At 39.1% G+C, this 20,409-nt stretch overlaps 4 protein-coding genes across 4 annotated transcripts; 2 read left to right on the plus strand and 2 right to left on the minus strand.

Annotated features, from left to right (window-relative positions):
• The first annotated feature begins 2 nt into the window (after window positions 1-2).
• On the plus strand, window positions 3-11,764 carry abcg5 (ATP-binding cassette, sub-family G (WHITE), member 5). Its single transcript, XM_077581902.1, has 15 exons — window positions 3-160; window positions 3,834-3,955; window positions 4,112-4,248; window positions 4,836-4,934; window positions 5,885-6,017; window positions 6,388-6,527; window positions 6,947-6,988; window positions 7,526-7,715; window positions 7,809-8,022; window positions 8,495-8,700; window positions 9,439-9,577; window positions 10,904-10,977; window positions 11,045-11,156; window positions 11,227-11,339; window positions 11,412-11,764. The coding sequence occupies exons 1-15, from the start codon at window positions 3-5 to the stop codon at window positions 11,594-11,596; spliced, it is 2,064 nt and encodes a 687-aa protein (XP_077438028.1). The 3' UTR covers window positions 11,597-11,764.
• On the minus strand, window positions 11,755-16,621 carry dync2li1 (dynein, cytoplasmic 2, light intermediate chain 1). The gene is made up of 12 exons (XM_077581904.1): window positions 15,844-16,621; window positions 15,727-15,761; window positions 15,585-15,654; window positions 15,360-15,448; window positions 15,097-15,280; window positions 14,937-15,005; window positions 14,762-14,839; window positions 14,596-14,675; window positions 13,292-13,362; window positions 13,077-13,174; window positions 12,904-12,996; window positions 11,755-12,165 (listed from the first exon to the last, which is right to left on the minus strand). Exons 1-12 carry the CDS (start codon window positions 15,991-15,993, stop codon window positions 12,103-12,105), a joined length of 1,080 nt encoding a protein of 359 aa, XP_077438030.1. The 5' UTR covers window positions 15,994-16,621; the 3' UTR covers window positions 11,755-12,102.
• Window positions 16,622-16,777: 156 nt separating this feature from the next.
• On the minus strand, window positions 16,778-18,364 carry lyrm7 (LYR motif containing 7). Its single transcript, XM_077581905.1, has 5 exons — window positions 18,293-18,364; window positions 18,108-18,180; window positions 17,508-17,578; window positions 17,332-17,413; window positions 16,778-17,221 (listed from the first exon to the last, which is right to left on the minus strand). The coding sequence occupies exons 1-5, from the start codon at window positions 18,308-18,310 to the stop codon at window positions 17,151-17,153; spliced, it is 315 nt and encodes a 104-aa protein (XP_077438031.1). The 5' UTR covers window positions 18,311-18,364; the 3' UTR covers window positions 16,778-17,150.
• Window positions 18,365-18,446: 82 nt separating this feature from the next.
• hint1 (histidine triad nucleotide binding protein 1) lies at window positions 18,447-20,027 on the plus strand. Its single transcript, XM_077582146.1, has 3 exons — window positions 18,447-18,605; window positions 19,575-19,679; window positions 19,772-20,027. Exons 1-3 carry the CDS (start codon window positions 18,495-18,497, stop codon window positions 19,934-19,936), a joined length of 381 nt encoding a protein of 126 aa, XP_077438272.1. The 5' UTR covers window positions 18,447-18,494; the 3' UTR covers window positions 19,937-20,027.
• Window positions 20,028-20,409: the final 382 nt, after the last annotated feature.

Below are 20,409 nucleotides of genomic sequence, written 5' to 3' on the forward strand. Positions count from 1 at the left end.
AGATGAGCAGGCAGTACTCGGTGCAGCTGGAGCGTCCCGGCCGGGACGGCGAGACCAAAGAGTCCTTCAAGTTTGTGTCGGGGGCGGCCAAGGACGGCGGAGACGAGACGGCTGAGCCGCGCTGCTGCCTCAGCGCCAGCAACATCACCTACACAGTCAGGTGAGCGCGCTTGAGACCCGAGTCCAGTTCTAAGAGCGCTTGGTGTTGTCCAGAACCCGATGCTAACAAGTTGTCTTCAATTTTTTTGGCTGTCCAACCCTACTTTGCTTCTAACAATTAATCGGTCAGCTGATTATGTTTGCCTTTTCAAAATAACAACAATTGGGTCGCAGTTTTGCCAATTAAACGCAGATCATTCTTATGTAGCAGTAAATGCGGTTCAGTAAATATGGACAGGAAGTAAAAGACACGACGTTATTCTGTGTGAACAGTACACGAGATAAGTTTTAGATTTGCGCTTAGTGTGTATATTAAACCCGTATCCCACTGAGGAGGGGAACATTTGCGACGTTAGCGAATGTTGATTTCACATCAGGGTTCGTTCAAGGTCGCAGTGTCTCCTAAACCTTCTCAAAACAGTCTTAATGGTCTTTCTTGTCAAGAAAATCTTGTTTAAAATTATTCTTCATAATGTTCCCATTTTTTTTTTCAAAATGTCCTCGCAACAAGAAAGACCATTAAGACTGTTTGGAGAACTATTAAGACGTTTAGGAAACCTCGAACGAACCCTGATGCGAAATTATAAAATTATTGTTTCCTTGTGACAATAATTTTATAATTAATAATATAAAGTTGCAGCATTTCCTAAACGTTCTCAAGCAGTCTTAATAGTCTTTCTTGTCAAGAAAATTTTGTTGAAAATAATTTTTCAAAATTGTTCACATTTTTTTTCTACTTTTCCTTGACAATTAAGACCCGGAGAGCTATTAACTATTAGACACTGCAACAAATTTGCTAGTGTTGCTAGTGAAATCACTATTCGGTAGCGTTGCTAAAGAATGTTGATTTCATGTTAGGATTTGTTCAAGGTTACAGTGTTTCTTAAACATTCTCAAAGCAGTCTTAAAGGTTCTCCAAACAGTCTTAATAGTTTTTCTTGTCAAGAAAATCTTGTTCAAAATTATTCTTCAAAATGTTCCCATTTTTTTTTCAAAATGTCCTCGCGACAAGAAAGACCATTGAGACTGTTTGGAGAACTATTAAGACTGCTTGAGAACCCTGATTTGAAATTATAAAATTATTGTTCAAAATTTCCTTGTGACAATAATTTTATAATTAATAATATAAAGTTGCAGCATTTCCTAAACGTTCTCAAGCAGTCTTAAAAGTTCTCCAAACAGTCTTAATAGTCTTTCTTGTCAAGAAAATGTTGTTCAAAATTATTCTTCAAAATTGTTCACATTTTTTTTCTACTTTTCCTTGACAATTAAGACCCGGAGAACTATTAACTATTCGACACTGCAACAAATTTGCTAGTGTTGCTAACCAACGTTGAAATCACTATTCGGTAGCGTTGCTAAAGAATGTTGATTTCATGTTAGGGTTTGTTCAAGGTCACAGTGTTTCTTAAACATTCTCAAAGCAGTCTTAAAGGTTCTCCAAACAGTCTTAATAGTTTTTCTTGTCAAGAAAATCTTGTTCAAAATTATTCTTCAAAATGTTCCCATTTTTTTTTCAAAATGTCCTCGCGACAAGAAAGACCATTGAGACTGTTTGGAGAACTATTAAGACTGCTTGAGAACCCTGATTTGAAATTATAAAATTATTGTTCAAAATTTCCTTGTGACAATAATTTTATAATTAATAATATAAAGTTGCAGCATTTCCTAAACGTTCTCAAGCAGTCTTAAAAGTTCTCCAAACAGTCTTAATAGTCTTTCTTGTCAAGAAAATGTTGTTCAAAATTATTCTTCAAAATTGTTCACATTTTTTTTCTACTTTTCCTTGACAATTAAGACCCGGAGAGCTATTAACTATTAGACACTGCAACAAATTTGCTAGTGTTGCTAGTGAAATCACTATTCGGTAGCGTTGCTAAAGAATGTTGATTTCATGTTAGGATTTGTTCAAGGTTACAGTGTTTCTTAAACATTCTCAAAGCAGTCTTAAAGGTTCTCCAAACAGTCTTAATAGTTTTTCTTGTCAAGAAAATCTTGTTCAAAATTATTCTTCAAAATGTTCCCATTTTTTTTTCAAAATGTCCTCGCGACAAGAAAGACCATTGAGACTGTTTGGAGAACTATTAAGACTGCTTGAGAACCCTGATTTGAAATTATAAAATTATTGTTCAAAATTTCCTTGTGACAATAATTTTATAATTAATAATATAAAGTTGCAGCATTTCCTAAACGTTCTCAAGCAGTCTTAAAAGTTCTCCAAACAGTCTTAATAGTCTTTCTTGTCAAGAAAATGTTGTTCAAAATTATTCTTCAAAATTGTTCACATTTTTTTTCTACTTTTCCTTGACAATTAAGACCCGGAGAACTATTAACTATTCGACACTGCAACAAATTTGCTAGTGTTGCTAACCAACGTTGAAATCACTATTCGGTAGCGTTGCTAAAGAATGTTGATTTCATGTTAGGGTTTGTTCAAGGTCACAGTGTTTCTTAAACATTCTCAAAGCAGTCTTAAAGGTTCTCCAAACAGTCTTAATAGTTTTTCTTGTCAAGAAAATCTTGTTCAAAATTATTCTTCAAAATGTTCCCATTTTTTTTTCAAAATGTCCTCGCGACAAGAAAGACCATTGAGACTGTTTGGAGAACTATTAAGACTGCTTGAGAACCCTGATTTGAAATTATAAAATTATTGTTCAAAATTTCCTTGTGACAATAATTTTATAATTAATAATATAAAGTTGCAGCATTTCCTAAACGTTCTCAAGCAGTCTTAAAAGTTCTCCAAACAGTCTTAATAGTCTTTCTTGTCAAGAAAATGTTGTTCAAAATTATTCTTCAAAATTGTTCACATTTTTTTTCTACTTTTCCTTGACAATTAAGACCCGGAGAACTATTAACTATTCGACACTGCAACAAATTTGCTAGTGTTGCTAACCAACGTTGAAATCACTATTCGGTAGCGTTGCTAAAGAATGTTGATTTCATGTTAGGGTTTGTTCAAGGTCACAGTGTTTCTTAAACATTCTCAAAGCAGTCTTAAAGGTTCTCCAAACAGTCTTAATAGTTTTTCTTGTCAAGAAAATCTTGTTCAAAATTATTCTTCAAAATGTTCCCATTTTTTTTTCAAAATGTCCTCGCGACAAGAAAGACCATTGAGACTGTTTGGAGAACTATTAAGACTGCTTGAGAACCCTGATTTGAAATTATAAAATTATTGTTCAAAATTTCCTTGTGACAATAATTTTATAATTAATAATATAAAGTTGCAGCATTTCCTAAACGTTCTCAAGCAGTCTTAAAAGTTCTCCAAACAGTCTTAATAGTCTTTCTTGTCAAGAAAATGTTGTTCAAAATTATTCTTCAAAATTGTTCACTTTTTTTTTTCTACTTTTCCTTGACAATTAAGACCCGGAGAACTATTAACTATTCGACACTGCAACAAATTTGCTAGTGTTGCTAACCAACGTTGAAATCACTATTCGGTAGCGTTGCTAAAGAATGTTGATTTCATGTTAGGGTTTGTTCAAGGTTACAGTGTTTCTTAAACATTCTCAAAGCAGTCTTAATGGTCTTTCTTGTCACAAGGAAATTTGGGGCAAAATTTGTACCAATAATTTGATTCCCTTGTGACTGTTTGGCGAACATTTAGGAAACGCTGCAAATTGAGCCTTGGCAGAGGCTTGAGGTCTAACGAGGAACTTTTTGTTTTGCAGCGAGCGCGTGGGTCCCTGGTGGGATTTGCCCTCCTACAGGAAGCGATGGACTCGGCAGATCCTCAACGACGTCTCCTTCCACGTGGACAGCGGGCAGATTATGGGCATCCTGGGCAACTCGGGTGGGCCGGCCGCTCGGACCCTGGTGTCACTTGTTGCCAGGCGGAATTTGTGGAGCGCAATCATTGGATCCCTAAAAGCCTTGAGAGAGAAAAAAAAAAAAACCTGCCCCAGAATGCTGTGTCCTATTTTGTCTTGCGTGTTTGTCTGCTGTCCAGGTTCTGGCAAGACCACGTTGCTGGACGCCATCTCGGGCAGGATCGGCAACTCCGGAACCCTTTCGGGCGACGTCTTCGTCAACGGGCGTAAACTGGCGAGGGAGGAGTACCGGGACTGCTTCTCTTACGTGCTGCAGGTGACACAACGCCACGCGGACATTTTGTCTTAGCAAAGTCCTGGAAGAAAGTCTTGCCAAAGGTTTTTCCCACACTTGAAAGAACTTTTTGGCTCCTCCCATGTTTTGAACCTGCGAGGTGCTCAAGTGTATCCAAAACCCGAATGAAAAAACACTGGCTTAAGTCAGCCCCTTTCAAATTATCTGCCCGCCGGCTGATAAAGCGCGCGCGCCCGCGCACGCGCTTTGTCCGTCCACGCCGAGCCTCGTCATTAACTTTGGCTGCTAAGCTGCAGATGACGAGCTGATAGCGCCACCTGACATTAAAGTCATGAGAGACTCTGCCAAGGAATGCAATTGGACCGCCTGTTAATTGAGGCAAGATGGAGGTTCAAGCGGTGCCAGCGTGCGTGCTTTTTATTTATTTATTTATTTATTTATTTATTTTTAGTGTGCGTCATCCCAACCTTCACTTTGCAATATGAAGATTCTTCACAGTTGCCGGCACGTTTCAACATGAATTGTTCTTTTGACGAATGAATGAATTGTTGCCCTGCACCGACAAATGCGCAAGCGAAGCGTCCCGTTTGTTTGGCCTTTTCTGCCAGAGTGACAACCTGCTGAGTTATCTGACCGTGGAGGAGACTTTGACCTACACGGCGCAGCTGGCCCTCAGAAAGCACTCTGCCAAAGCCATACAAAGCAAGGTGGGAACAAAACATGCTCGCGTTTACGAGCAAAAACCAGCATAAAAAAAAAGAGCTCACGATCATTCCTTTATTGAAAAAAACGAAACAAATGGTCATCATTCATAGTAAAAGAGAAATTAAAAGTTACTATTACTATGACAATGTTTATTAAATTAATCCAAAATAATTAAATTAATAATAATGACAAATTAATTAATTAAAATTAATGATCAAATTAATAATAATGAATATAAGGAATAATATTTTCAATAGTGGATAAATGTATATAATGTATTAAAACAACAGAATTTTATGTTTACAATAAAATTTTATAATGTATTTAATTTGAACAATTATGCGTAATTATGTTAAGTAGTAATAACAATAATGATAAATATAAAAAATAATTTATATGAATAATAATAATTATTATTATTATGATAATAATATTAATATACAAAGATATAAAAACCTTGCTTTTATTCTTAGTTTAGTTGAAAGTTAATAAATCTTTTTTTTATCTATACTGTATATATTGCAATAAATATGAATAATTCATCAATATAATTTCAATTAATTAGGTACATTATTAAGTGTGTGCAGCGTCACTAATGTAAACTCGGGAAGCATCGATAACGGCAATATCGTAATATTAAAACTGCCACAATGTCGTTGTCGCCGATTTATTCTTTGTCACTGCTGCTACGTACAAAAAAAACACAATATTGTGGGGAGGTTTTCCAATATGAGCTTCTTTTTTTTCAGTATCGTGGTCTTAAAAAAAAAAAAAAATAGCACCACAATATCATGATATTTACCGTATCGTGACAATATTGTGTTTCGGATACCTTTACATCCATAATGTAAAAGCCATAAATGTAATAAACATAATGCAGTAATAACATAGTAATACATGTGTCCTAAAATGTAAAGAAAAAAAGAATATGGCTCATTGTTTGTGTTTGAAGGTGTCAGCAGCGATGGCCGAGCTGAGTCTGAGCCACGTGGCCCGCAGCGTGATCGGCGGCCGCGTTTTCCCGGGAATCTCCGGAGGCGAGAGGAGGAGGGTCTCCATCGCCAGCCAGCTCCTTCAGGACCCCCGTAAGTCCGCGCCGAAAAACTCACCGAGAACAAGAAGGAGAAAGATGGAGGGGGAAGTTCCGTCTGCTGTTATCAAAGCGCGACGGGAGCGCTCTGGGCTCGTTTTATCGGGTCTGCGCAACTCCGCTGAGGATGAAGGCCCTCGTCCTCATCATTCAGGATTAGAATGGCCGCGCGCGCGCGCACGCACGCACACACACGGGCATGCGAGGAGTTCCCGTTGGCTTGCTCTCCAATCAAGCAGAAAATGAATTAATCTCCGTTTAATTGCACTTTGAGAGACAATCTTTTAATTGTCCTCATTAGACTAATGAAGTTCTACCTTATAAGTTTGCAAGTTTGAAGTGGGGCGTGATGTCATCGTGGGCAGGTGTGATCCTATTGGACGAGCCCACCACGGGCCTGGACAGCATGACGGCCAATCAGATCGTGGTGCTGCTGGCCCAGCTGGCCCGCAAGAACCGCATCGTCGTCGTCACCATCCACCAGCCGCGATCCGAACTCTTCACGGTAAAACACACGGCGCAGAAAAGACTTTTGTTTTATTTCTTCTTTCTTTTTGCGATTGTTAACATTTTTCCTCCACTTAAGTTGACCTCGTGGTTCGGCATCCACAAGTTCATTTTTTCGATTATTGTTTTTGTTTTTCATTTTAAATTATTAAAAATATATATATATATATTTAATTATTTTTATTTTTTTTAATGGGGAATGTATATTGGATGTTTATCAGTGTTTTCTGGGGGGGGGATTTTTCCACAATTTTTTTCCCTATTTGCAAAGCAGATGGTCCTTATCCCTGTATAGTTTTAAGTTGTAAATATCACCATTCACCACTAGATGGCAGAAATGGCTTAGTTGCACTTGCACCAGGTCTGCCCTATATTACAAAATGAGTCGGCCTAATCTTCTTCTTTTTTTTTGTGCAGATTTGGAATGGCATGGAGGACAAACATAGTACTGCAAAAAATGTAAAAAAAAAAAAATGATGAAAGGGTTGATTTTTGATCACAATTACAAAAACGTAAACAAAAATAAAAGATTATTAAATTTGGAGTTGTTTACGTTTATATATTTGCACCTTTTTTTAAATTTTAAAATGACTAATTTAATAAATCTTGTTTGGTCCAAAAGGAACTTACATAATTATAGTGTTTCAAATAATTTTAAATGTTTAAACATTTTCCTGTTTTGTGCCCCCAAAAAATAATCGTTTGAATAATTGTGATTTCATTTATTACCAAAATAATTGTGATTGTTATTTTTTTCCATAATCGAGCTGTCCTATATTAAGGATGAAGTATTTTGTCCGTATTTAAAATTGCATTTTTGTCATCCATCTGGTTGGAAAATGTGTAATAGCATTGATGGAAAATGGAAAAATCTAGATAGGACTTTTGAAAAGTATCATTTCAAACCTCCCACACACTTTATACACATTTATACTTGTTAAAAACACTTTTTTTGTTCAAATCCATTGTCAATGTATTTTTTCACAAACGATACAGGCCTGCTTCGGTGGCAGCTTTGCCTTGGAGGAGGTCATGGTTTTGTTTTTGTCTTTGCAGGTATTCAGCAGGATTGCATTGATGAGTCGCGGCGAGTTAGTTTTCTGCGGCCAACCGGACGAGATGGTGGACTTTTTCAGCCGCTGCGGGTACGAGTGTCCGGAATACTGCAACCCCTTCGACATCTTCGGTACGTGGACGCGTTCGTGGACGCGTTCGTGGAGCGGCGGCGGCGCCAAAAAGCAAATTGCGCTCCATCACGCGCCGTCCCTCCTCCTCACAGTGGACTTGACCTCGGTGGACACGCGCAGCGGCGAGCGCGAGGCGGCCACCTTCAGCCGCATGCACGGCATGACGTGCGCCTACCAGAAGTCGGACATCTTGGCGCGCATGCTGGCCAGGACGCAGCAGAGCCTGCGCGCGCCGCAAAAGGCCGCCGTCCCCTTCAAGAGTAAAGAATCGCCCGCCGGCGCCGACAAGCTGGCCGTGCTACTCAGGTTGGCCCCCGAAAACGCATCGGCGACATCATTGTCAATGTTGGATTCATTTAAATAATATGTCAATGTGTCGTGTTTAAAAAAAATCGATAAGCTTTATGTACTATTAGAGCAGTTTTTGAATTAAATAAATAATTCAAGTAAATATCTGTTACAAGGGCTGGCAAAATGAGTGCATTCATTTTGAGTTCATTTAAAGTTCCTTTAATGACACTCATTTTTTATTGTATTTAGAATAGATATAAAATTTGCGATTAATCGTGAGTTAACTAATTACGATAAAAAAAAATTAATCGCCTGTTACAAGTTTCTAAGGAAACAGAAATAGTAGAAAATGTGATTAATTACAAAAAATTAAGCAATTAAGTGAAGTGACGAGAATGAAAAATTTATATAATAAAATAATACGAGGAAAAAAAACAACTGGTGAGGTGGCCTCAGCGCTTATATTTTTTGTTTGCACTTTCAATAGGCGGACCATGCGGAACCTGTCCAGAGACCGAATGGGGGTCCTGATGCGCCTCTTGCAGAACCTGATCTACGGCCTCTTCGTGGCCTTCTTCGTCATGCGATTGGACGACGATGTGGCGAAAGGCGCCGTGCAGGATCGCATCGGCATCATCTACCAGTGCATCGGCGCGTCGCCCTACACCGGGATGCTCAACGCCGTCGCCCTCTGTGAGGAACGCCAGCATCCAATCCCGGCCCGCGCTATTGGTCACCTGTTGCTAGGCAGAGTTTAAAATCGGGCTCAATCGTAACAGGAAAGTGGCTGGAGTTGAGAATTATGTATAAAACAGATGATAGAAAATATAATTATACTAATTTCAAACTTGACTCACTGCTCTGTATTAATTATATAAAATAGCGTGTCCAAAATCTAAATGTGCATTCATTTTGTAGTCTAAAAAACGAACCCAACTAACTAACCCTAACCCCAAACATTGCTAGCATCTGGATATGGTGCGTCAAAGCTATTAATGTTAATTTATTTTTTTATTTTTTTACAGTCACAGCTGGTTATGTTTGAGTTTTGTTTCCGAGTTATTGATAATCAGATGAGACGCTTGACTTGACAGCTGTTTGTTGCGCGTTTTCAGCGACCACCCTCAGTAACTTTTAACCTACAGTACACTTGCAAGCGTTCCGACATCGTTATCTGCGCGGTCGTCGTTAGGTGAAACGACACAAGGTTCGTTTTTTTATGGCGAGTCGTTTGAACTCAAGTAACCTCAAATGCTAACGTCAACAATCTGCAAAAGACGCCGCGGAACGCAAGTTGCTGGTGTCTGATGGGGCAGATAAGAAACAATAAAAGGACGAGGTGGACACGACACTGATCTTGGATCAGTCCGATAACGACTGCATGTCAACGTTGCCATAATGATAATAAGAATGATTGTGATGGCGTTGCAGTTCCCGCCCTGCGAGCCATCGGCGACCAGGAGAGTCAAGACGGCTTGTACAGCAAGTGGCAAATGTTCCTGGCGTACGTCTTCCACATTCTGCCCTTCAGCGTCCTCAGCGTCCTCGTCTTCACCTCCTTCCTCTACTGGTAAACAACAACAAAAAAACACGCTCACCACTTTTGACTGTCGGTTCGATAGACGCTCTTCAGCAGCACACGTGCTGGGCCAAAAGTGGGGCTGAACTTCAATTCAATTCTCTTTAGGATGGAAGGGAGAGAAAAGGGAAGGAACAGAGCCTTTTTTTTAAACCCTAATTTGAAACCCTAAACTTTGTTGGAAACCTTACCCCTAGTTTAAAACCATAATTTGTAACCCCAACCCTAGTTTAAGAGCCTAATTTGAAATCCTGGACTTAGTTTTAAACCCTAATTTGAAACCCTACCTCTACTTAAAAACCCTAATTTAAAATTCCTTATGTACTTTAAAACCCTAATTTAAAACTCTACCCCTAATTTAAAATTCTATATTGAAATCCGAAATTTACTTTAAAACCCTAATTTGAACTCCAAATAAATTTCAAACCCTAGTTTAAAACCCTAAACTTAGTTTTAAACCCTAATTTGAAACCCTACCCCTACTTTAAAACCCTCATTTGAAACCCTACCCTTACTATAAAACCCTCATTTGAAACCCTACCCTTACTTTCAAACCCTAATTTGAACTTCAAATTAATTTCAAACCCTAGTTTGAAACCCTAAACTTTGTTTGAAACCCTCATTTGAAACCCTACCCCTACTTTAAAACCCTAATTTAAAACCCTACCCCTACTTTGAAACCCTAGTTTGAAACCCTAACCCTACTTTGAAACCCTAGTTTGAAACTCTAACCCTAGTTTGAAACCCTAACCCTAGTTTGAAACCCTACTTTGAAACCCTAACCCTAGTTCGAAACCCTAGTTTGAAACCCTAACCCTAGTTTGAAACCCTGACCCTAGTTTGAAACCCTAGTTTGAAACCCTAACCCTAGTTTGAAACCCTAACCCTAGTTTGAAACCCTAACCCTAGTTCGAAACCCTATTTTGAAACCCTAACCCTAGTTCGAAACCCTGACCCTAGTTTGAAACCCTAGTTTGAAACCCTAACCCTAGTTTGAAACCCTAACCCTAGTTCGAAACCCTATTTTGAAACCCTAACCCTAGTTCGAAACCCTAGTTTGAAACCCTAACCCTAGTTTGAAACCCAAGTTTGAAACCCTAACCCTAGTTTGAAACCCTAACCCTAGTTTGAAACCCTACTTTGAAACCCTAACCCTAGTTTGAAACCCTAAACTTAGTTCTAAACCCTAATTTGAAATCCTTAATTGACTTTAAAACGGTAGGTATGAAAGGAGAGATGTGAGGAAGAAGAGAAGGAAGGAAAATGAAGACGTAACTCGCAAGTGTGAATGCCACGCTTTTCCTGTTTTGTTTTGAGGACGGTGGGGATGCATCCGGAGACGTGGCGCTTCGCCTGCTTCACGGCCGTCGTGACGGTTCCTCACATCACAGGTGATCCGGTGCGACCGTCCGGTCGGCTCGGCTTCGTCCTAACGATCGTCGCACGTCTTTGGCGCAGGCGAGCTGCTGACGGTGGTCCTGCTGGGGGTGGTCCAGGACCCCAACATGGTCAACACCGGCGTGGCCCTGCTCAACATCGCCGGCATCCTCGTGGGATCCGGATTCTTACGGTTTGATGATAAAATGCCGCGAACGTGTCGTCGTCCATTGCAATGACGGCGTTTGCGTTGCCGGCAACAGAAGCACGGCGCAGATGCCGACGGTGTTCCAGTGGCTGAGCTACTTGACCTTCCAGAAGTACAGCTGCGAGCTGCTCATCGTCACCGAGTTCCACGGCCTTCGCTTCGCCTGCAGTAAGCTCCCGCTCGACCTTTGGCCTCGGGCTCCCCCGGGCGCTGACGCGGCACGGGCCCTTTTGTCCGCAGACCAGTCGGGCCCTCGGCCGGGACGCTGCCTGATCACGCACGGCGACCAGATCGTGGACGAGGGCTACCCGGGCGCCGTGTCGCGCTACACGCTGGACTTCCTGCTGCTTTACTCCTTCCTGCCCGCCCTCCTGCTGATGGGCGTCGTCTCCTTCAAGATCAGAGACCGACTCGTCCGACACTGACTCGGACGCTTTGCGCTCGCGTCTGATTACTTTTGGTAAGACTCGATCGGCAGGTGACCGTATCCATAGCAACAACAAGTTGCATGTACTTTATAAAAAATTCATTTTTGTCTGTTTATTCTTAATGTACAAAATCAAGTCAGTCATATTAAAAAAAATTAAAATATACACACATGCTCCTTTTATTTTTGAATTTGAGTAAAGTCTTCTTCCTGCTAGTTTATGTATTTATATGATATTTTTGTAGTTTGCATTGTGATTTCAAAATGACGTCGTTGATTTTGATTAAATGATGATTTTGTGGGCTACAAATGAGTAAATCCATCGATGGCCAGACCAAAATGGACCAAAATCAAGTTGTACATACAAAAAGGTCGACAGCATAATGTAACCATGATTTCCACTTTTTGTACGAATAAAAAAAAAAAAAATCTCTCCATGCAATCCTTGAACTTTGTTTAAAAAAAAAAAGATGCACGAATGCAGTCTTTGGCGTTGTGGGGTCGTTATGAGTCCAGTTGGAGGCCTTTCCAGGACTTGGCTGCGTTCTTCTTGTACTCTTCCAACTCCTGCAGGCACAAAATACGGTTTCAAGCTCAAAAGGTGACCCGAGTTCAAAAACACTCAATTCAAACCATAATCCTACCTTGAAACCCTAACCCTGGTTTTAACCCCCTTATTACAAACCCTAATTTAAAACTGAACTTTGAAACCCTGCCCTTAATTTAACACCCTAATTTGAAATCCTAAATTAATTTTAAACCCTAATTTGAAATGCTAAGTTTAATAATAATAATAACCTTAATAAAACCCTCCCACCTGTTGTTTTTTTGATTGTACAAATAATGGTATACAAACTATTGTTATATTAGTTGTACTTAATATTATTCTGAATTTTGTTTACATTTTATATAAAGCATTTTCAATTTTATTGTGCAAATTATGTTTATTTTAATTCCAAGATGTAGAATATGTATATATATATAATGGCATGTTTTTAATTTTTTTGTTTTTGTTTTTTAAATAATTTATTATGTTATCAACAGGTTTCTTTGTTTTGTTTTGAATGATGTAACTTTTACTACTACTGTATTGTAAAAGTGAATCTGCGTTGGTAATGAACCGCATGATCGGGTGAGAGGAAGGCAAAGGTCAGCGTTATGCGACTCCAAAGGTAACTACAGGTCAAGACTGGCTGGCATCATCTTCACCAAGCATGCTTGTTTGTACTCTTCAGCATTTCCATCCAATGTTTCTTTCACTTTTTCTTTTTTTTTTATCGGAAAGTGTGGCATGTGTGCCGTGACCTGATCTTTCTGCGCCCGCATGGCGTCAATCTGCGGCTCGACATATTGCGGGTCCTTAGTGGGATCCTTGACTTCTTTCTTTTCGCTGGTGTTCTGCACACATGAAATGGAAATGAGGCCAGGATCTGGTTTTGGATATGACGCCGATTGCCGATTGCCGATTGAAAGGCGACCTCTGGAGGGAAGATGCGCTCGTAGACTTTCTTCCAGAGGTCTTTGGGGTTTTTGGCGTGAAGGGAAGTGATGTCCACGTCCGTCGTGGGAGGAGAGCCTAACAACATATTTACACGTTAAAAAAAAAAAAAAAAAGACCGTGCTACAAAGTTGAGATCCAGAACTGTGTTAAAGTGCATGACTAATATCGGCCACCAGAGAGCGCCGTGCTCACCAATTTGGCTGAATGAGTCGGCACCTGCTGGAATGATGAGGGGCTTGCTGGAGTCACATGACACCGTTTTCCTACAAACAAACAGCACACACAAAAAAAAAAAACGTAATAATAATGCTTAAATTATTGTATTTTTTATTTATTGTCGTCATTTATTATAACAGATATGACACTATTTTTCTCCTTGACAAAAATGTTTCCACTTAAAAAATTTACTTTCATCTCCGCTTATACTTTTGTTTTATCATTTAGTTTTTTTTTAAATTAACAAACATTTTACAAGTTGAATTCATTCTTTCACCCTTTTTTGTGAGCTCAGAAAATGTACATTGAGTCTCAATAACACATTTAATAATAATAGAAATAATAATCAAAAAATATATTTTATAATTTAATAAAATACAAAATATATATTTATTATATACTTTATTTATATTTTTAAACCCTTTCAGGATTTTAAATGGAGATACTTTAACTCATTGACTCGCAGCCATTTTCACTGAAGCAACCCCCTTTGCTCCCGAGGCTGTTTTACTGGATTTTGGCGGATTTTGCAAAGGCCCACAGAATATTATGTTCAATTACTATAAAAACATGGACAACTAACCAAAAGAAAGATTAAAGTCTCGTCATTCATCAGAAAAAAATTATATTTATCCTGTTTCCATCATTATTCACAAATGTATTCAGAATTGTGAGGTCATTGAGTTTTTTTTCAACAAGGTCCTAGTTGATATAGTTTGCTCTGCTGCCACCTGCTGGCCATTTGTGTAATAACTACCATTTCGTCAACCGTTCTTTGCAGTTGAGAGACTGCATCTGTATGCTCTAGCATTAAAAACAAACAAACAATTAAAAACGAATAAATACATCTTTGGGATACTTAACATTTTTTTAATAAAGCATATTTATATGTTTTTGGAAGCAAATGAGTTAATATCTTAAAATAAAAGCCTAATACACTAAAAATATTGTTATAAAATGTCTCAATGGAAATAAATCTGTTGCAAAAAATCATTTTACTTTATAAATGACATTAAAAATGAATAATATAAAATTATGATATAAAAAAAGTACATTTGAAAGTATTTTGTTCAATATTAGAATGATAAGAAATGACTGGTTTCACTGATAAAAAAGCATGTAGGTGATAAAATTGCGGTTCTGAATTTTTAAAATTGACCATAACAGGCCGTAGAAAGCCGAAATGATTTCAGATTGAATTTTTGCACATCTTGCTAACTCGTCTTTATTTAGTGCAGTCGAGTGTTGTGGTGCGATGAGCACAGAATGAGAAGGTTCACCCGACGTCCACGTTGAAGGCCAGACGGGAGAAGAAGCTTTTGGTCTTGGACACGAGGCTCTCCAACTTGATGCTGCTGAACTGTCGGACGATAAACACCACCGAAGAAGAAGCGATGAAACACGACAAGCGGTGTGAACGTCACGTGCGTTGAAAAGTCGACTCACAATAAGCGAGGCGGCGTGATAGTGAGCAACAAAACGCAGCGTCTTGCAAATCACTTTCCTCTTGTCCGACGCCAACTCCTGCGAGGGTACGAATTTTTTTTTTTTTTTTTTTTGAATCGGGACTTGCTCACAAATAACACGTTCGGGTGATGAGCACTTTTGATGTGTGCTTTACCTGAAAGAGGTCATACTTGCTGCCGATGATGAGCAGAGGAACTGGAAAGGGGCTGATCAACTCTCGGTCCTGCTCAATCATACGTCATCATTTGAAGATTTAAAAAGCACACAAAAAGTTCACATTTGGACATTTGAGTTAAATGTTCTAAGACGCTTACAGGGAAATCTTTGGGCAGGACGCGCGCGGCAAAGGGCCCGGATGCCGATTGTTTGCCTCCCGCTCGGCTTTTGTGAGAAGCGGCCCGCTCCACGTGGGCCTGCGCCGCCTGCAGCAACGTCTCCATGCTCGCCCACAGAGCGGACGGGGCAGACAGGTCCAACACCAGGATGACGGACAGGGATCTGCGTGGCGTGGAAGAATGAAGGAAGGAACCAACGTTATTCATCCAGCTGCAGTTGAGCTCACGTGGACACGAGCTACCTGATGCTAGCAGCAGTGATGGGGATCTGCACCAGATCTGACAAGGAAGTCCCGCCTCCCAGCTCCCACAGGTGGGCTATGTCTTTGGGCTGGACACGTTAACGTGACATTGAACACATTTACAGTGGATAGAAATCAAATGGCGGGTTTCCATGCGATAGCTGGTTCACATTTGACAGCATATCAGCGATGGTCGAATTGGGGCTTTTGTTTTTAAATACTCGCCGTGTTGTGTCCTGTGGCTCTCCTGCCAAATGTGTACTCCAGAGCCAGAGTGGGTTTTGCCGGTTCATCCCTGGTGTGTACACAACAATTTAGCAGCATCACTAATTCAATGTGTTCACAATGACTGTATTCGAGTACTCGCCTGTCCAGGCATCGGAGCAGAATGGACGTTTTACCCTGTCATAAAGATATACAAATACAAATAAGCAGAGCGTCCAACAAACTTAAAGTGACAAAAACACACACACACAAAACATACTCCAGTCTTGCTTCCCATGAGAAAGATGGTCCTCTCCCCCACAGCTTCTCCTCCAACACCGGCGTCATCTCTACCGCCAACCTCCCGATTGTGCACCTCGGCGGCGGCCAAGTCCCACAACTTGTCCGTGCTGAAACATGACAAAAACATCGTGTCCTTCTATGTCCAGCCTGTTGTACCGCAAAAGAACCACAGAACGAGCTAAAAATGAAATCAATAAAGCGCTTTTGCTAATAAACAGCGACGAGTCGGCGCATATACGCGTTGTCATGACAACGGGCGCAAGTTGGTGACGTATTTCCGTTATACATCCCCCCCCTCTTCCGTAAACGCTTCCGATTTGATTTTTTAAAATTGTATTATATAATTTTTATTTTATGAAGAAAAAAATGCTTTCTTACAGCCATATTAAAAGCACACTTACCTTTCAAAGCCTTCAACGCGGTTTCTGATGAAGCTTTAAGTAGTTTTTAGTGAATAAATGGAACTACGTCTCGTAATGTGTGGGAATACTGTACTTTATTTAAAAACGTATTTTAAAAATATTCATCTGGTTTTAAGGCCATGAAAAAACATAATCCTTCTGCTTGGTAGCATAAACAAGAACGACTTCATTTTCTATTATACTGTCTCAACATTTTTAAAATTGGTATTCTTTTCCTAATTTAGTTTTTCAATGTAGTATTTAAAATAAATGTTGTCTAATATTTTTGTATCTTTTTTAAAAAAATTTTTTTTATTTTTCACGATTTTTTGGTTACTATTTTAACTATTCGTTACAATTTCTGGTTTTGTCCTTACAATTGTTTTGTTGTAATTTCCCCAATGTGACTATTCCACAATGTGTGTATTTTCTTCACCCCGTATTTTCGTCCAACTTGTTTGTGCCAACTGTTGGCTGAGTTGAATGACAAGGCAGAGAGAAATCAAAATGTAAAACAAACATAATATAATTTAATTACACAATACAAACCAAATTACACTGAAAAATGGGGATTGATATTTACCTGAAAAAAATCTAGTAACGTTTGTTCAAATCGGAAATTCTAGTTGAACTGCTTGTAAAATGTACTTAAGAGTTTCTGAGTGCATCAACCTTTACTAAGCTTTTTCAAATAAATATCACTCCCCATTTTTTCAGTGTATGATATAAACTTTACAGCAAATCGACGTCACGAGCAAACGTTTTGCCAGTACAAAGTGGCATTTTTGACAGATCTTGAGCCAAATGAAATGTGAGTGACGGATGAAGTCTCTTGGCATGAGTCTTTTTTTTTTTTTTTCTGTTTGTGTCATCAGATGCTCTGTCAAGACTTTTTCCTGGGCTGGTCACAATAGGGAACGTTTTCTAGTAGAAGATCCTTTCTGGGTCGAAGCACTTTGAGAAAAAAAAAGATCAATAAAACAATCAAGAACAGCTTTGGAAATTCTAAGAATTGATTCAGTTTGACGTGTGTGTGACCATTTTGTGTGAAAACATGAACTCACGGAGTCTATCATTGCTGACATGCTCCACCTGAAGCACGCACTGCCGAAGGACTGTTTCCACATCTGAGCCCATTTTGATCATCTGGAATAACAGAACAAAAGTTTTCTTTGGCCTCAAATCTCTTCCAACAAAGTGTGGCAATTGCACATTTGGCTTTAAACATTGACTACTTTACCTTCTCAATGTTTTCTTCTAATGATTCATTTTTATTTTTGCGGAACTCCTCGTTGATTTTCGATTTCGCAGCTGTACAAAAGAATAAAAGTGAGATTTTAAATGACTTCACAATTATTCAAAACATAATGTCATACATTGGTGGAAAGTAAAGACGTACTACTGTATATATATATTTTTTAGTGCCAGCCTAAAAAAAAATACAAGATTCTGGTATGCAAAAATTCTAGAACGAATTTTTAATTTCTTTTTTTTTATAAACACATCAAACTAAGGTGTATTTTTTTCAGTTGTGAATTTTAGCTACTAAGCATTTTTTTCGTTAGTCAGACTCTGTTCCCAAGGTTAGCAAAACTATGGTAATGTGTTGTTTTGATGCCATGAAGTTCTGAGCTAATGCTAGAAAGCTTTTTTCGTTGTACCAAATTAAAATGGTTACTCATGGTAAAAACATATTTTGCAGTCTATTTTTTTTAAATACTTCTACTTCAGTAAAGGAGTCGAGTCAGTCAGCACTCCTACTTTTACAAGTCATTTTTTTACACAAGTATCCGTACTTCCACTACTCCAAATCGTGTGAGTACTTTTGCTATAAACTAACCTGCCAGTGCTCTCTCGTCATCTTTGAACACTGCCATCCTCGTTCTGTGCAGCGACTTAAACACGCGTAAGACCTACACATACATCAAACATCTGTGTTAGCTATAATAAAAATACAACATTATTCTTGTATTAAAGTCTAAAATGGTAAAATCGTGTAATATTGTGTTAAGGTTTGCTGCTCACCTTCACGCGAGTGCTCATTTTGACTTTTTCGAGTTTACTTCCGCCTTCGATGTGTCATGTCATAGACCAATCACAGCAGACGTTGCGGCGACGTTAAACAGCAGCCAATCAGCTGTCAAGCGCTCCCACCCCCCCCCCCCCCCCCCCCCACGCCACAAGCAACCCCGCCCCAGTCGCCGCGTCAGTATGCGACTGCACCAACATGGCTGACGAAACAGCAAAAGCGCAGGTGGCCCAACCTGGCGGAGACACGATATTTGGCAAAATCATACGCAAAGAAATCCCTGCAAAACTCATCTACGAGGACGAGCAGGTAAGCTGTCATTGAGTGTGCGCCAACGCGCGCTCGTACCACTTTCGCTCAAGCTAAGTGAGTGCTAATGCTAGCTTTCGGCTAGTTCTGCACTAAAAACGTCTCCTATTTTTTTTGTGGAGGAGAAATTTATCAATAAGGCATGATATCTGTGTAAAATGTGCTGCAGTAATATTTATTGCTTTTGCTCCTTTTTCTTGGGGTTAGACTGAATATTCAACATGAACTATGGTTGCAATATTTTAAAAAAGTATACCCATGGCTGCAATACAAAAAAAAAATCCATTATGTTATACAATTTGAAGATCAAAGGGCATTTATCTAAGTACATATTTTATCCTAAGTATTTGTGGTTAGCAGTTTATATTTTAGCTTTATTTATATATTATATTTTCACATTTTTGCACTTTTTTTGTCCAATATTTTTCCCCGTTTTTCCCCACAATATTTGAATGAATTAATTAAAAAAAAAATTAAACACACACTATATACATGCTATTTGTTTAATTTCTAGTATTTGTGTGTGTTTAAAAATAAAAGTTAAATAAAAATTGAAGCTTTCACCAATTTTAATATTTTGGTAAATTTTTGTAGATTCTTATATTTTTCTCTGGTATCTTTACACGTTTCCCAAGAGTTGTATATTGTTTCGATCTAATCTTACTTTTCAAAACATTTGATATTTATATTTTCCATGTTGCAATTTTAAATTTTTTTGTGGAATTAAATTGTTTAATAAATGTCACCCCGCCCCCAAGCAATTCAATTTTTTTCAAAAATGTAGTTTTTGGGGGAGTATTATTTCAAATATTTGTGTATTTTTTTTAAATGATGTATTGCATCCTCATTTTTATTTTCTAATATTTGTATTGGTCTATTATTTGGCAATTTTATATTTTTCTATGTAGTACTTTGAGCATAATTAGTGATTTCTAAAGGCAATGTATATATATATTTCTTATTTTTCAGTGCGTGGCCTTCCCTGATATTTCCCCACAAGCGCCCACTCACATCCTGGTGGTCCCCAAGAACCCAATCGTCCAGCTGTCCAAAGCGGAGGACAGCGATGCTGCAGTAAGGATGTATTGGAGACAATTTAGCATGTTAAGCTAGAACGCTTATGTTGTTTGCCCACGCGGTTGCACCTCTTCCCCCTCCCCTGGCAGCTGCTGGGCCACTTGCTGATCGTGGCCAAGAAGTGCGCCGCGCAGGCGGGCCTGACCAAAGGCTACAGGATCGTCATCAACGACGGGCCCGACGGCGGCCAGTCGGTCTACCACATCCATGTCCACGTCCTGGGAGGCCGCGGCATGAAGTGGCCCCCCGGTTGACCTCTGCTGCACCGCCACGTGTTTTTTCCTGTGGATAAAGTCAAAATAAATTGGTTGTTCAAAAGTGGTAATAAAATGTGAGCCACTCGCAGTCAATGTTTTTTTTTAGAATACATCTGGCTTGGTTCTAAGATGGTGGTGGAGAGGGGAGGGGTGGGGGGGTCACCACTAATCTATAATTAAGTTTAGTCATAACACATTTGATTCATATAGCAAATTTCTAGGTAAGAACGGTCTTCTTCTTTTTTTGCTGCATGTACATTAGTTTTGATGTGTCCAAAATCTTGCTGCTCATTCTTGCATGACTGCTTTTGCAGTTATGATACAATTTAAAACTTTTTGTCTAACACTTTAAAAATGTTAATTATCGTCCCTGAACTGTTTAGCCAAAAAGGTGACTTTTGGCTTCACACTTATTGCATAATTTATTTTTTTTTTGGGGGGGGGGGGTCATATTTTAAATATTTTTTCTT

The sequence above is a fragment of the Vanacampus margaritifer genome, chromosome 12, assembly GCF_051991255.1.
Source record: "Vanacampus margaritifer isolate UIUO_Vmar chromosome 12, RoL_Vmar_1.0, whole genome shotgun sequence".
In the NCBI taxonomy this organism is placed as follows: domain Eukaryota; kingdom Metazoa; phylum Chordata; class Actinopteri; order Syngnathiformes; family Syngnathidae; genus Vanacampus; species Vanacampus margaritifer.